This window comes from Rana temporaria, chromosome 1 (genome assembly GCF_905171775.1).
Source record: "Rana temporaria chromosome 1, aRanTem1.1, whole genome shotgun sequence".
NCBI classification, from domain to species: Eukaryota; Metazoa; Chordata; class Amphibia; order Anura; family Ranidae; genus Rana; species Rana temporaria.
Genome location: NC_053489.1, coordinates 316,866,347 through 316,879,925, shown reverse-complemented (window position 1 = coordinate 316,879,925; position 13,579 = coordinate 316,866,347). Strand labels below are relative to the sequence as shown.

Here is a 13,579-nt window from a genome sequence, read left to right as displayed (position 1 = left end):
AGTTAAAACCAAGGGGTGGTATTACTTACACTCAAAGACATGGCCAGATCTAACCATCATAGCCATAACACGTGACCGTTTAATAGGGACGCGGTGAAAGCTGGGGCATGTAGTCTGAACGGCTTATAGCCAGCAAACGCCGATCAGCCTGTGTGTCAGCATATGAGACCATACACAAACGGCGCACATTCCAGTCCAAACTACCCCGTGGTTGAAAGTAAAAATAAATGTAATATAACTAAGTCGCTAGAACATGCACCCTGGCATACGACGGGAGTTAAGGAAGGCAATATTGAATCGAAGATGCCGCAGCATCTTCATATTAACCATCAAGGCATTGTAAGGGGTTAGCTCGGTAACAGGGTGTGTGACCCCTTGGATGGGTTCACCACACACTGAATTTATACAGACAGGCAGTCGAAGACGGTTGAAAACAAAGATTTTGGTTTATTCTTCCATCTTGCTGGAAACAAGTGCAAGCATCCAAACAGCATAAACAAAATCAAACATAAAATAAACCCTGGCCACTTGGGGCGTCTATCTTCACCACACAGGAACCTATCTATGGAGTCTGGCACAGCCTAGTGATGGGCAGACACTGCTGGTCATACAGCAGAAGACTTTCAGCTACTGCTCTCCTTCACTCAGAAAGCCTCAGGATGCATCAAATCAGTGGTAATCCTCTGGATTACTTATAGAGGCATTAATTGCCTCATTCTGAACAGCTGAAGTTTTCCAACGCCCTTAGACCTTTTCTGGCTACTTTTGCAGCCGACGCCTAATAACAATTGGTGTATTGTCTAAACAAGGCAGAGGTGTATGTCCCGTCTGTGACAACACCCACAGATTTACCTGACTTCCTGTCACAGCATTAAAGGGACGATATAAATGTACTCGTAGCTGCAAATCCAGCAGCAACCACTGATATGAATAATGCGGGTTATTGGCAAATGACATTGATCCCGGAAGATGCAAAAATCGGTGCAACACACATTTACAAGTTGGATATAACATATAATGATGGAAAAACAACACTCATAGGTGAATGTGGTGCTAGTAAATAACAAGAGAGATAGGAGTGTATTCTAGCTATGAGGCATGAATCGCATAGATCGCAGAGAACAACCAAAAATATAGTAAAATAAATGGAAATCATCTATCATATGAGTGGTAGAGGACCCTTAATAAAAAAGGAAAAGAGCGGAGGAAATTAATACTTTTAGGACTGGCTACATAAGACAATTTAATGCCTATCCCATTGTTGTTTAGATAAGACATTAAATGTCTGCAGCGAGTTGATATCACCTTTCCATAGGAGGAGGATGTCGTCTATGTACCGTGCCCAAAGAATAATTTCAGGTCGGTTACAAGCACAGATGACATCCTCCTCCCATTTGGCCATAAAGATATTAGCCAAACTGGGTGCAAATTTGGCCCCCATTGCAACTCCCTTTTGTTGCAGGAAAAAATCATCATTGTACCAGAAATAATTATGCCTCGTTGCAAATTGCAAAAGATCCATAATGTATCTCTTCTGGGTTCCTGGAATGTAATTAACTCTAGACAGAAACAGTCTCACAGCTGATAAACCTAATTCATGAGAGATACAGGTATACCGTGAGGCCACATCTGCCGTTACCAGCAGAATGTTCTCACTGTAATTAACCTGCTGTAGTAATGTGATGGTATGTCTAGTGTCCTTGAGATAGGACGGAATGGATTTTACAATGGGCTGTAGGTGGAAATCAATATACCTCCCTATACGGGAGGTTACTGAATCGATTCCACTGATGATTGGCTAACCCGGAGGTTGCTTGCATCCTTATGTACCTTTTAGGCAGGTAATAAAGAACCCAACATCAGAATATAAAAAGGCACTGATAGATCTTATAGATCACAATTGGGTATCCTTGACAAAAAGGAAAAGAGCTATTTGGTACCTATAGCCCCAAGGATCCCTATAATTTATTACCTGCCTAAGGTACATAGGGATGCCAAGCAACCTCGGGGTTGGCCAATCATCAGTGGAATCGATTCAGTAACCTTCCGTATAAGGAGGTATATTGATTTCCACCTACAGCCCATTGTAAAATCCATCCTATCTCAAGGACACTAGACATACCATCACATTACTACAGCAGGTTAAATACAGTGAGGACATTCTCCGACATTAACGGCAGATGTGGCCTCACTGTATACCTGTATCTCTCATGAATTAGGTTTATCAGCTGTGAGTCTGTTTCTGTCTAGAGTTAATAACATTCCAGGCACCCAGAAGAGATACATTATGGATCTTTTGCAATTTGCAACGAGGCATAATTATTTATGGTACAATGATGATTTTTTTTCCTGCAACAAAAGGGAGTTTCAATGGGGGCCAAATTTGCACCCATTTGGCTAATATCTTTATGGCCAAATGGGAGGAAGATGTCGTCTATGCTTGTAACCGACCTGAAATTATTCTTTGAGCATGGTACATAGACGACATCCTCCTCCTATGGAAAGGTGATCTCAACTCGATGCAGACATTTGTCTTATCTAGACAACAGGATAGGCATTAAATTGTCTTATGTAGCCAGTCCTAAAAGTATTCATTTCCTTGATTTGGACATTTTCCATGTGGAGGTCACAAACCTTCTTCAAACCAACTGACCGAAACAGATACATTCCGGTAGACAGTTGTCACCACTCGGCCTGGTTAAAATCAGTGCCTCTGAGCCAGTTGCTGAGGATTAGGCACAATTGCACCAATCTCTCGGATTTTCAACATCAAGCTGAGATTTTGAAGTCTAGGTTTGTAGACAAGGGGTACCAGCCTTCTATAATAGATAGGGAAATCGAACAGATCTCATCCATGGGTAGAAATTCTCTGATGGTGGAGAAACCTAAAACAGTTCAGGACTCTAAATATAAATGGTCTTTTTTCACAACTTTTTCAGTCCAACACAGACAGATCAAGGACATTTTTCAAAATCATTGGATTGTCCTTAAGAATGATCACATTCTGGGACCCACACTTCCAGATAGGGCAGGAGTAACTTATAGAGGAGCCCCTTCACTTAGGGGGTAAAAAAGCGGCCAACGTACTAGACCCACCAGTGGCCCCAGCTTTCTTTCCTCATTTAAAGGCATATTATCCTTGCAGAAAATGCAAAGTTTGTCTATCCAACATATGCAGACGTGGGAAGGTTGATACGTTTGTTTCCACATCCACTGGCGACGAATAAAAAAGAAAACTTTTACCACCTGTGCCACTAAATGAATTGTATATTTGATCACCTGCCCTTGTGGGAAGCAATATGTGGGACGCACCATCAGGTCTTTGTCCACAAGGGTAGGTGAGCACATTACCAGCATCCGTAAAGAGAAAACTAACCATAGTGTCCCGAGACACTATTTGGAGACACATAGTAAGGACCCCATAGGTACCAAGTTTCAAATTATAGACAAATTTGTTCCCAACTGGAGGGGAGAATCACATCTTAGGGGGGTTTCCAGGTTGGAAACCTTCTGGATATACCAGCTCAAAAGTTACAGACCCCACCGCCTAAATATAGACTTTGATATTAATGCTTTCATCAATCTCGCATAATCTTCCTATGACTTTTGTGCCGTATGGGTGTCCCTTTCTGTCTCCGCTCTTTTCCTTTTTTATTAGGGGTCCTCTACCACTCATATGATAGATGATTTCCATTTATTTTACTATATTTTTGGTTGTTCTCTGTGATCTATGTGATTCATGCCTCATAGCTAGAATACACTCCTATATCTCTCTTGTTATTTACTAGCAAGCACCACATTCACCTATGAGTGTTGTTTTTCCATCATTATATGTTATATCCAACTTAAATGTGTGTTGCACCGAGTTTTGCATCGTCCGGGATCAATGTCATTTGCCAATAACCCGCATTATTCATATCAGTGGTTGCTGCTGGTATTGCAGCTACAAGTACATTTATATCGTCCCTTTAATGCCTTGAGGGTTAATATGAAGATGCTGCGTCATCTTCGATTCAATATTGCCTTCCTTAACTCCCGTCATATGCCGGGGTGCATGTTCTAGCGACTTAGTTATATTTACATTTATTTTTATTTTCAGCCGCGGGGTAGTTTGGACTGGAACGTGCGCCGTTGTTGTGTGTGTGTGTGGTCTCATATGCTGACACACAGGCTGATCGGCGTTTGCTGGCTATACGCCGTTCAGTCTACATGCCCCAGCTTGCACCGCGCCCGTATTAAACGGTCACGTGTTATGGCTATGATGGTTAGATCTGGCCATGTCTTTGAGTGTAAGTACCACCCCTTGGTTCTGACTACATTTCCTAGATTGCATTACGCCTATACTTATACTATATGTTATGCCCATTACACACCAGCTGATCATGACAGTGGGTGTGACTTCCACGGTCCACCAGTCCTTGCGATTTTACCTAGTTGGCCTTGGACTCTTGTAAGCAACAGGCCGCGTGATAGGTGACGGGGATCACGTGAGTGCGTCACATGTTTGTGTGACGCAACTACGTTCCCGGAAGTGTGATGTACGGTGGGACGCACATGAGTTTAGTATCCCTCTATTTAAGCGTGGGGTAGTGGGTTGGCCTGCACCCCAGTTGATGTCTGTTTAAGATGAAACGCGTCGGGTCCGCACGCCAGCTCCCGCTGCCCATGCCACGCAAATTAATCCTCTCTCTTTTTTGCTATATTTTCCCAAGATTTTTTTAAATTTTTATACTTTTATGTGCTTTTTTGTATTTTTGCATATTTTGTCTTGCACACTTTGGAGCTTTGTTTTTTGGAAACTTTTTAAATAAAGCTTGTCGGCTTACTTTTTGGATTTACACCATGTGGAGGTTTCTCTTTTTTTTCTGCATGCCTGTTTACCTTGGCGGAGTCCTAGTCTGGCACATTCGGTTCCGGTATTTCAGATCCTGACGGCTCAACAGCTAATCGGATATTGAGGTCTGCTTCCAGTGGAGAAAAGGAGGTGTTCCGTAGATTCAGTTCCTACGAGTTCTTGGTGTGAACAAGCACTGGTGATCCACCACTGTATGGTGAGTTGGATCCACTCCGGAGGGTAAGAGTATTCATTTCTCTCCCCCTGCCCAAAGGTGAAGGCACTCCTGGGTGACACTCTCTATAGCAGACCAAGTCCCCCCCCCCCCCCCCCACTTGGATACTTACTATTGAACTGTCTAGTGCTCAATACGTTGGACTCTGGCCATTTATCTATTTCCATGTAGATTGTTTATTTTCACAGTGATTCAGATACACTATTTTTGGTGGTGTTTGGATTTTTCACTGCAGCTGTGTTATATTTTTTATACATTATAAGCACTCATGTTTTGAACATATATACTGTTCATATTTGAGCATTGTTGAATAATATTATTGTTTGTACACATTGAGAATAGTTAAATTTTCCCAAGGTTTTACCTATGTTATTTTACATTGATGGTTTACTCCATACTTTTTCACTCACAGCGCTACACTTTATACTTTATTTGCATTATCACAATTCCTGTCTGATTGTAGTGTTTAGCTGCTATATTTTGTTTTTGGAGCAATATTTGATTTTTACTTTTTCCTTGCTTTTATATGTTTAGCACTAATCACTGTATTGGTGTCACTGGTTCCCACAAAGTGTCTGTGTCAGATTGCCTGCCATAATATATATATATATATATATATATATATATATATATATATATATATATATATATATATATATATATATATATATATATATATATATATATTTTGTATTTTTATTTTTTTTTACCAAAAATATGTAGCAGAATACATATTGGCCTAAATTTCTAAAAATTTATTAAAAAAATCGAATTTCTTTATAAATTTAGTGGGATATGTTTCATTGCAAAAAGTAAAAAAAAAAAATTATAAAATGTATAAAAAAAAATTAACCTTTTTGGTATTTTTTTTTTTTTCATTTATAGTGTAAAAAAACAAAGTGGTGATCAAATACCACCAAAATAAAGCTTTATTTGTGGGGGGAACAATTATATAAATTTAATTGTGTACAGCGTTGCATGACCACGCAATTGTCAGTAAGCAGTGCAAAAAGCAAAAATGTCCTGGTCACGAATGGGGTAAATCTTCAAATCTTCTGGCAGTCAAATGGTTAATAAGAAGAGGAATAAGAACAGATTTTACAAATTTCATACACCCTTGCCTCCCTGCACATGTGAAATAAATGTTTTCTGTTTTTGTTCTCAGGTGATCCATATACTAATGAACAAGGGTTTGTGGAGTTCAAGATTAATGGCCCTCTGCAGTATATGTGGTGGTATCATGTTGTAGGGCTCATATGGATCAGTGAGTTTATTTTAGCCTGCCAGCAAATGACCATAGCTGGTGCTGTGGTAACATATTACTTCACAAGGTGAGATTTAAAAAAATTAAAATGTCCCTGTTAAAAAAACAAAACAAAAAAAAACTAGCTTTAACCTGAATGCCTTGTACAAAGAAGGTACCGTATTTATATTGCTACAACGCGCCCCGGCGTATAGCGCGCACCCCCGAACTTGAAGGAAAATTCCTGAAAAAAAAAATACTTAGTTTGGATGCCCCTCGTCGGTGTCTTGCCCGTCGTCCATCGGCGGCCTCGTCCGGTCCGGCGTCCTTCTGCGGCCATCGTGGTGTCCTCCCCGCGCTGTGTTTGAACCACTGCGCCGACATATACCGAGCGCAGTACACTCGGGTATAGTCGGGCAGGCTCGGCTCCTCTCGCGTACAGGACGCACAAGACGTGACCGCGAGAGCAGCTGAGCCTGCCTGACTATACCCGAGTGTACTGCGCTCGGTATATGTCGGCGCAGTGGTTCAAACACAGCGCGGGTATCGGCGTATATCGCGCACCCACGATTTTGCCCTGATTTTCAGGGCAAAAAAGTGCGCGATATACGCCGATAAATACGGTACTTACTTTTTTAATACCCAACTCAGTTTGATCTAATGGCAAGGCTTATATAATAACTTTTAATAATTGTTTATTCAGACTTGTATAATAACTGAAAAAAAATGTGAAAACTCATGTACACGTCCTTTGTACATACAGTGGATATACAAAGTCTACACACCCCTGTTAAAATTTCAGGTTTCTGTAATGAAAATAATTAGACAGATAAATAATTTCAGAACTTTTTCCACCTTTAATGTGACCTATAAATTGTACAATTCAATTGAAAAACAATCTGAATCTAAAAATAAAATAATGTGGTTGCATAAGTGTACACACTTAGTCAGTACACACCTGGCATCATTTAAATAAAGTTCAGCTAGTAGGTCTTTCCTGACATTTTCTTAGTCGCATCCCTAATAAACTTCCCTATGAAGGGACGCCCTCGCTCGGCCGAGTGGGGGGAAGGCTGCTGCAATTTGCAAAAGCTTGGCGGGACGAAGTTCAGGACAAGTGGGTCATCTCCACGGTTTCCTCAGGCTTCAAGCTGGAATTCAGAGAACTTTCGCTACCCAGTTTTCTGAGATCAAGAATTGCCAAAGATCCAGAAAAAATAAAGCCTTTGTTTTTGGCCCTGGAACACATGTTGTCCCAAGGTGTAATCATAGAGTTAGCCCCAGAGGATCAGGGATCAGGTTTTTACTCAAACCTTTTCACGGTTCCAAAACCAAACGGGGATGTCAGACCTATTTTAGATCTGAAAAGCCTGAATCAGTTTCTGAACATGCGCTCCTTTTGCATGGAGTCTGTCCATTCAGTTGTTTCCACCCTCCAGGGAGGAGAATTCCTGGCATCAATAGAGATGCATATCTACATGTGCCAATATTCCCCACTCACCAAAGATTTCTAAGGTTTGCGGTGGATCACTGCCACTTTTAGTTTGTGGCCCTTCCTTTCGGGCTGATTACGGCACCTCGAGTGTTCATGATAATACGTGCCCCGGGCCCTGGCAAGGCTGAGGACACGGGGCATAGCAGTAACAGCCAGAGCCTCAATTGGTGTTTGCTCCCCCAAAATCTGTCAAGGAAAATCCTTTACTCCGATTACCTGAAAATTGGTAACCACAGATACCAGCCTTCTAGGCTGGGGGGCAGTTCTAGAAGGGGCATCTGCCCAGGGGAAGTGGTCCGGAGCCAAAAAGCTCCTACCCATCAACATTCTAGAGATTCAGGCAATTCATCTGGCCCTCACAATCTGATCTTTTAGACTGCAGGTTGTCCTGTTCGGATACAGTCCGACAATGCCACGGCTGTGGCCTTTATCAATCACCAAGGAAGCACCAGAAGTCTGGATGCTCAAAGAGAGGTGAATCGCATCTTGTCCTGGGAAGAATGGCATATTCCTTGCCTGTCTGTGGTCTTCATTCCAGGGGTAGAAAATTGGCAGGCAGATTTTTTAAGCCGCCAGCAGCTGAGTCCAAGAGATTGGTCTCTACACCCCGAACATATTTCAAATCGTATGTCAAAAATGGGGAACCCCAGATGTGGACCTGTTGGCTTCCAAGTTCAACACAAAACTGGACAGCTTTGTGTCAAGAACAAGAGATCCTTTTGCTGAAGGCTCGGATTCCCTGAAAATTTTGTGGGATCGATATTCTCTGATTTATGCGTTCCCTCCAGTTCCGCTTCTCATATGATTCCTTCAAAGAGTCAAGAGGGAAGGAAAGCCAGTGATTTTGGTCGCCCCGACTTGGCCCAGGAGACCCTGGTACGCAGAAATCGTAAGAATTGCAGAAGGAAGACCTTGAGTTCCCACTACGCTCGGACCTACTATCACAGGTTCCAATATTCCATCCTGCCTTACAAAGTCTAAATTTGACGGTTTGGCTGTTGAGACCCACGTTCTGAGAAAATGTGCGCTCTCTGGTCCAGTCCTATCCACTCTGGTTAATGCTAGGAAGCCGGCCTCCAGGCTCATCTTCTACAGAATCTGGAAGGCATATGTTTTCTGGTGTGAACCCAGAAGATGGCATCCTAGGAAGTATGCCATTAATGGAATTCTTGCCTTTCTTCAGTTGGGCTTAAATATGAAGTTGGCCTTGAGCACCATCAAGGGCCAGATCTCAGTCTTGTCGGTATTTTTTCAAAGACTGCTTGCCTGTTTGAGGCTGGTCTCTGTGCTGTTTGGAATATTGTAAGCGGGATACTTTGTGGCATTTGCATAGTAATGGCTTTCTTCTGGTGACTTGACCATGCAGCCTATCTTTCTTCAAGTGCCTCCTTTTTGTGCATCTTGAAAGAGCCACACCACATGTTTTCAGAGAGTCCTGTATTTCACCTTAAGTTATTTGTGAGTTTTTCTTTGCATCTCAAACCATTTTCCTGGCAGTTGTGGCTGAAATGTTAGTTGGTCTACCTGACTGAACTTTTGTTTTCAACAGAACCACTCATTTTCCACTTCTTGATTAGAGTTTGAACACTGCTGATTGGCATTCTCAATTTCTTAGATATCTTTTTGTATCCCTTTCCTGTTTTATACAATTCAAATACCTTTTCCCGCTGATCCTTTGACAATTCTTTTGCTTTCCCCATGACTCATGATAGATCACAGGTGAGGATGGTTACCTTTTTAAAGGTTTTTTTTTTTTTCTAAATAGGTTACTTTTAAGCTTGTGCATTGTTGGTTCACTTACCTTTTCCTGTGATTTCCCTTCTAAATGTTTTTTTTTCTTTGTTTTCTTTGTCTGAATCTCTCGCTTCCTGTTTCTCCTCAGTAAGCTGTTCTAAATGACTTTCCACCGCTCAGATAATGGTGGAAAGCTTACTGAGGAGAAACAGGAAGTGAGGAATTCAAACAAAGAAAAAAAATTTTTGAAGGAAAATCGAAGGAAAAGGTAAGTGAACCAACAATGCACTAGCTTAAAGGAACCTATTTAGAAAATAAAAGATGAACTTTTACAACCCCTTTAATAACTATTCAAACTCATTTGTGTCAACTTGTGAGCATGTTATCGGGCCAAAATCACCAGGGTATGTAAACTTTTCATCAGGGTCATTTGGGTAGTTTATGTTGCCATTATGATTTAAAAAAAAAGTAAACACAGTTGATAATGGCTTCAGCCAAACACTAACCATCAGTGAAAGAAAAGTTTTTGTGTTATTCATATTCTCTGAAAAATGACAAAGAATACATACACATGGTGAGAATATGGCACAAATGATTGTCCAGTTTTTGCATGCTAGTCTTCAATCGAAAACAAGGACATTACTAAAGTTACGAAAATTCTCATACGACGGAATACAAGTGATGTAACAAATTGCTTTGGCTTGTAATGTATTCTTTCGTTTCCAAGGATGCACAGTCTTGGTCACTCAATTTTTTTTTTTCCGTACAAATACTATACAAATTGCACATATACACTATACAAATTACACAAAAATTATATTCAGGTACATCCCCCCCCCTCCCCCCCCCGTAACCCTGCTTATTAAAGTGATTGTAAAGGTTTGTTTTATTTGCTAAACTTCAGCTTCAATATTGTTTGACAAGTTGGGTCTGACACTTTTATACTCAAGGACCCTGAGCATTGCTATAGTGTGCTTAAAATGGATGTTGTCATTTGTGCTAGATGATCTTACTGTAAAGATTATAACCTGATATTTGTGTCTACAGAAACAAGAGAGAGCTCCCATTTACACCTATTTTAGCTTCTGTAAATCGACTAATGCTCTACCATCTGGGGACAGTGGCAAAAGGAGCCTTCATTATTACCCTGGTAAAAATACCCCGAATGATCCTCATGTACATTCATAGCCAGCTCAAGGGCAAGGTGAGCTACAACTCCAACATTATCTAACATGATCATACTGCAATGAAAGCATTGAGTGTTTTTTTTTTTTTTTTACATTGTTTAACCGCTTGATGTTCTTTAGGCTGTTTTAAAGCTCTACAGACATTCAATCAATTTTTTACAGTATTGAGAAGTGCAGCCCTCCCTCCACTGCTGCCTGCCATGATTCCCAGACTCTCCCATTTCTGTGTGACTGCAGTAAACGTTCCCATACACTTCTGGTTTTAGTTAATTCATTCCCTGGTTACCGAAGCCTGGGAAGAAGCTAACAAAGCTCAATCTGTGCTTGATTAGCTGCAGTAAAGGTTAGGGTAGACATTGGGGGGTCTAATGTACCTATAAAGAGAACATGTCACCTGCCCATGCCATCACATAGGGAGCTTGTTATCTCCATTAATGTTTTTAAATTAAAGTTTTTTTGTTTGTTTTTTACCTCACTATGCAGTAAGGTAAAAAAAAAAAAACCTTCTGCATGCAGCTTCCCCTACAGCCCTCCTAAATACATGAGCCTGATCTTGATCCAGTGATGTGCACAAGAGCCGAGGCTCCCTCTCCTGCCAGTCAGAGCCAATGAGAAGAGGGCATGGGGCGGGGCCAAGCCCTGCTCTGTATGTCTTATGCATACACAAAGCAGGACTTAAGAGCGGGCGAGCACAATTTCCCCATAGCAAGCTTGCTATTCAGGGCAGTCAGTGGAGGGGGGGGGCCCAGAGTGCTGGCGGAGGACTCGAGAAGAGGAGGACCGGGGCTTCTCTGTGTAAAACCACTACATAGAGCAGGTAAGCATAACATGTTTATTATTTTAAACAACACAAAGCTGACCCTTTTAATATTACTTTTAAATTCCAGTAAAGTTGCAAAAAATGCACAAATAATTGATCCAGTTTCTTATTTTAGTTGTTTCTAGAGATTGCTTTGCCATCTTGCCATATTTGAGACAGAAATGCAAAATACCTGATTTTGACTAGATGTATAATCGGAGTATATGATCAACTTTTGACTTCTCAGACACAAGACAGGACATTTTTTTTCATTCCAATTTACTATCCAGCAAGATGAAGTTAATTGGCTGTAAAAGTGTTTTTACATTATCTTGAGGCTTATCGGTCTTTCAGAAATGGAAATGCAAATTGCTTGATCCTAAATTAACTATGATGAATGATTTTCTATTGGATTCTTATTAAAATGTGGTAATTACATAATCGTGCCTGTCAAGTGCCACGCTTTCTTTGCCACTTTTGAACTTCTTTATGAGTCAGGGATTAATGAAATTTAAAGGGCAAAATGGTACTCGATCTCACTCCTTTTTCTTTATAAAGCCTGTTTTGCTGGGTGACGGAATTGACAAGAGCTTGAAGTGTTTGTAAAGTTTATCATCCTCTCCAGCTGTTAAAGTGTTCATAAACCCAAATTATTTATCACACATTCATTTTGCAAACTGTCTCTGCTTTACAGCACTTGATCCTTTTTGCTTTTGCCCTCCCGACTTCTGTAGTGACTCCTATTACTAGGTGGCTCTCTATAGAGCAGTGAGTGTTCTTAAAGCAGACCTTCAGTCATTATTTTTACTTTACATCTATTAAATCCTCTGCCCTTTGTTGTTTTAACTTTGGATGGTAAATCCAGTTAAATACCTTTTTTATACAGCCCACTTCCTGTTTCTTGTCTGATAAAAAGTTTAGGCTCATGACATCATACACAGCTCTCTCTCATATGAGTTTGCCAGGAAGAGAGGGGGGTGAGTCATTAGAGGGTCAATGAGAGCTGTAGCGTTGGAGGTGTGTGTGTCTGTGTAAATCCAGGAAGTGAACAGGCAGCAGCTTCAGCTGCCCACAGACTCAGTGGAGGGAGATTTCTGCAGCATATTTTGCAAGTACAGAATCACAGTATATGTACAATAATATGCAAAGTGGTTGGGGGGAAGCTTCAGAATGGCAAATATGTTTTTATTACAAATTATGTGAGAAGACTGCAACTCCTCTTTAACCTTCACTGCTCTGAGGGTTTAATGCTACTTTAAACATTGAACTGAATGTATGCAACCCCCCCCAAAAGAAAATCTGAAAATACCTTTTAATCCATTTTACAGCAGTAAGGTGATCGCTATCCATCTCTTAAGCCTACACACGACCGAGGAACTCGACGGGCGAAACATCGTTTTGCTCGTCAAGTTCCTTGTTAGGCTGTCGAGGAACTCGGCGAGCCAATTTTCTCCATTCCCGTCGAAAAATTTACACACGACCGGTTTCCTCGGCAAAAAAAAACAGCAAGTTTCTTTCTGGTTTTTGCCGAGAAACTCGGTCGTGTGTACGAGGCTTTAGGAATAGCAATGCTTGAGACAATGCTATGCTGGCGCATGCCACCTGTTCTCTGCACGTTGCAGAGCGTTGTGATGTTGGATGACAGCAAGGCTCCTTGCAGGAGACACTTTTAAAGTTATACTAAACACACTATTTAATTTACATTGTCCCTGCTATTTCTGTGTATGGATGATGGCGCTGTAATTATTTTAATAAAAAGAAAACGTCTAAGTACCTTTTTCCTAATCAATATACAGCTGTCACATGACTCTGATCTTTCCCAGCCTGTCTGCAGTGAAACCTAAGCAGGAAAAGCTTTTACTCTGCTGCTGGTCACATGTTCTAAATTAAAAAAAATCAGCCATTGAAACACAGAGTAAAAATAAATAACATCAATAAACAATGTTTAAATCATCATACAAATATATATTTCAAATCAAATGTTCATTACTTTTTGTCAATAACTTGGTGTGGGCGGATTTCTGCCAGTCACAGGCTGTCTGGCATCCCTCC

General features: G+C 40.9%; 1 protein-coding gene across 1 annotated transcript in view; it reads left to right on the top strand.

Moving 5' to 3' along the window:
- The window catches only part of SLC44A1 (solute carrier family 44 member 1), a 211,280-nt gene that overhangs the window by 141,045 nt on the left and 56,656 nt on the right, over nt 1-13,579 (top strand). The window contains exons 10-11 of the mRNA XM_040359353.1: nt 6,235-6,400; nt 10,589-10,745. Coding sequence (XP_040215287.1) covers nt 6,235-6,400; nt 10,589-10,745 — 323 coding nt within the window. The remainder of the gene's footprint in view (nt 1-6,234; nt 6,401-10,588; nt 10,746-13,579) is intronic.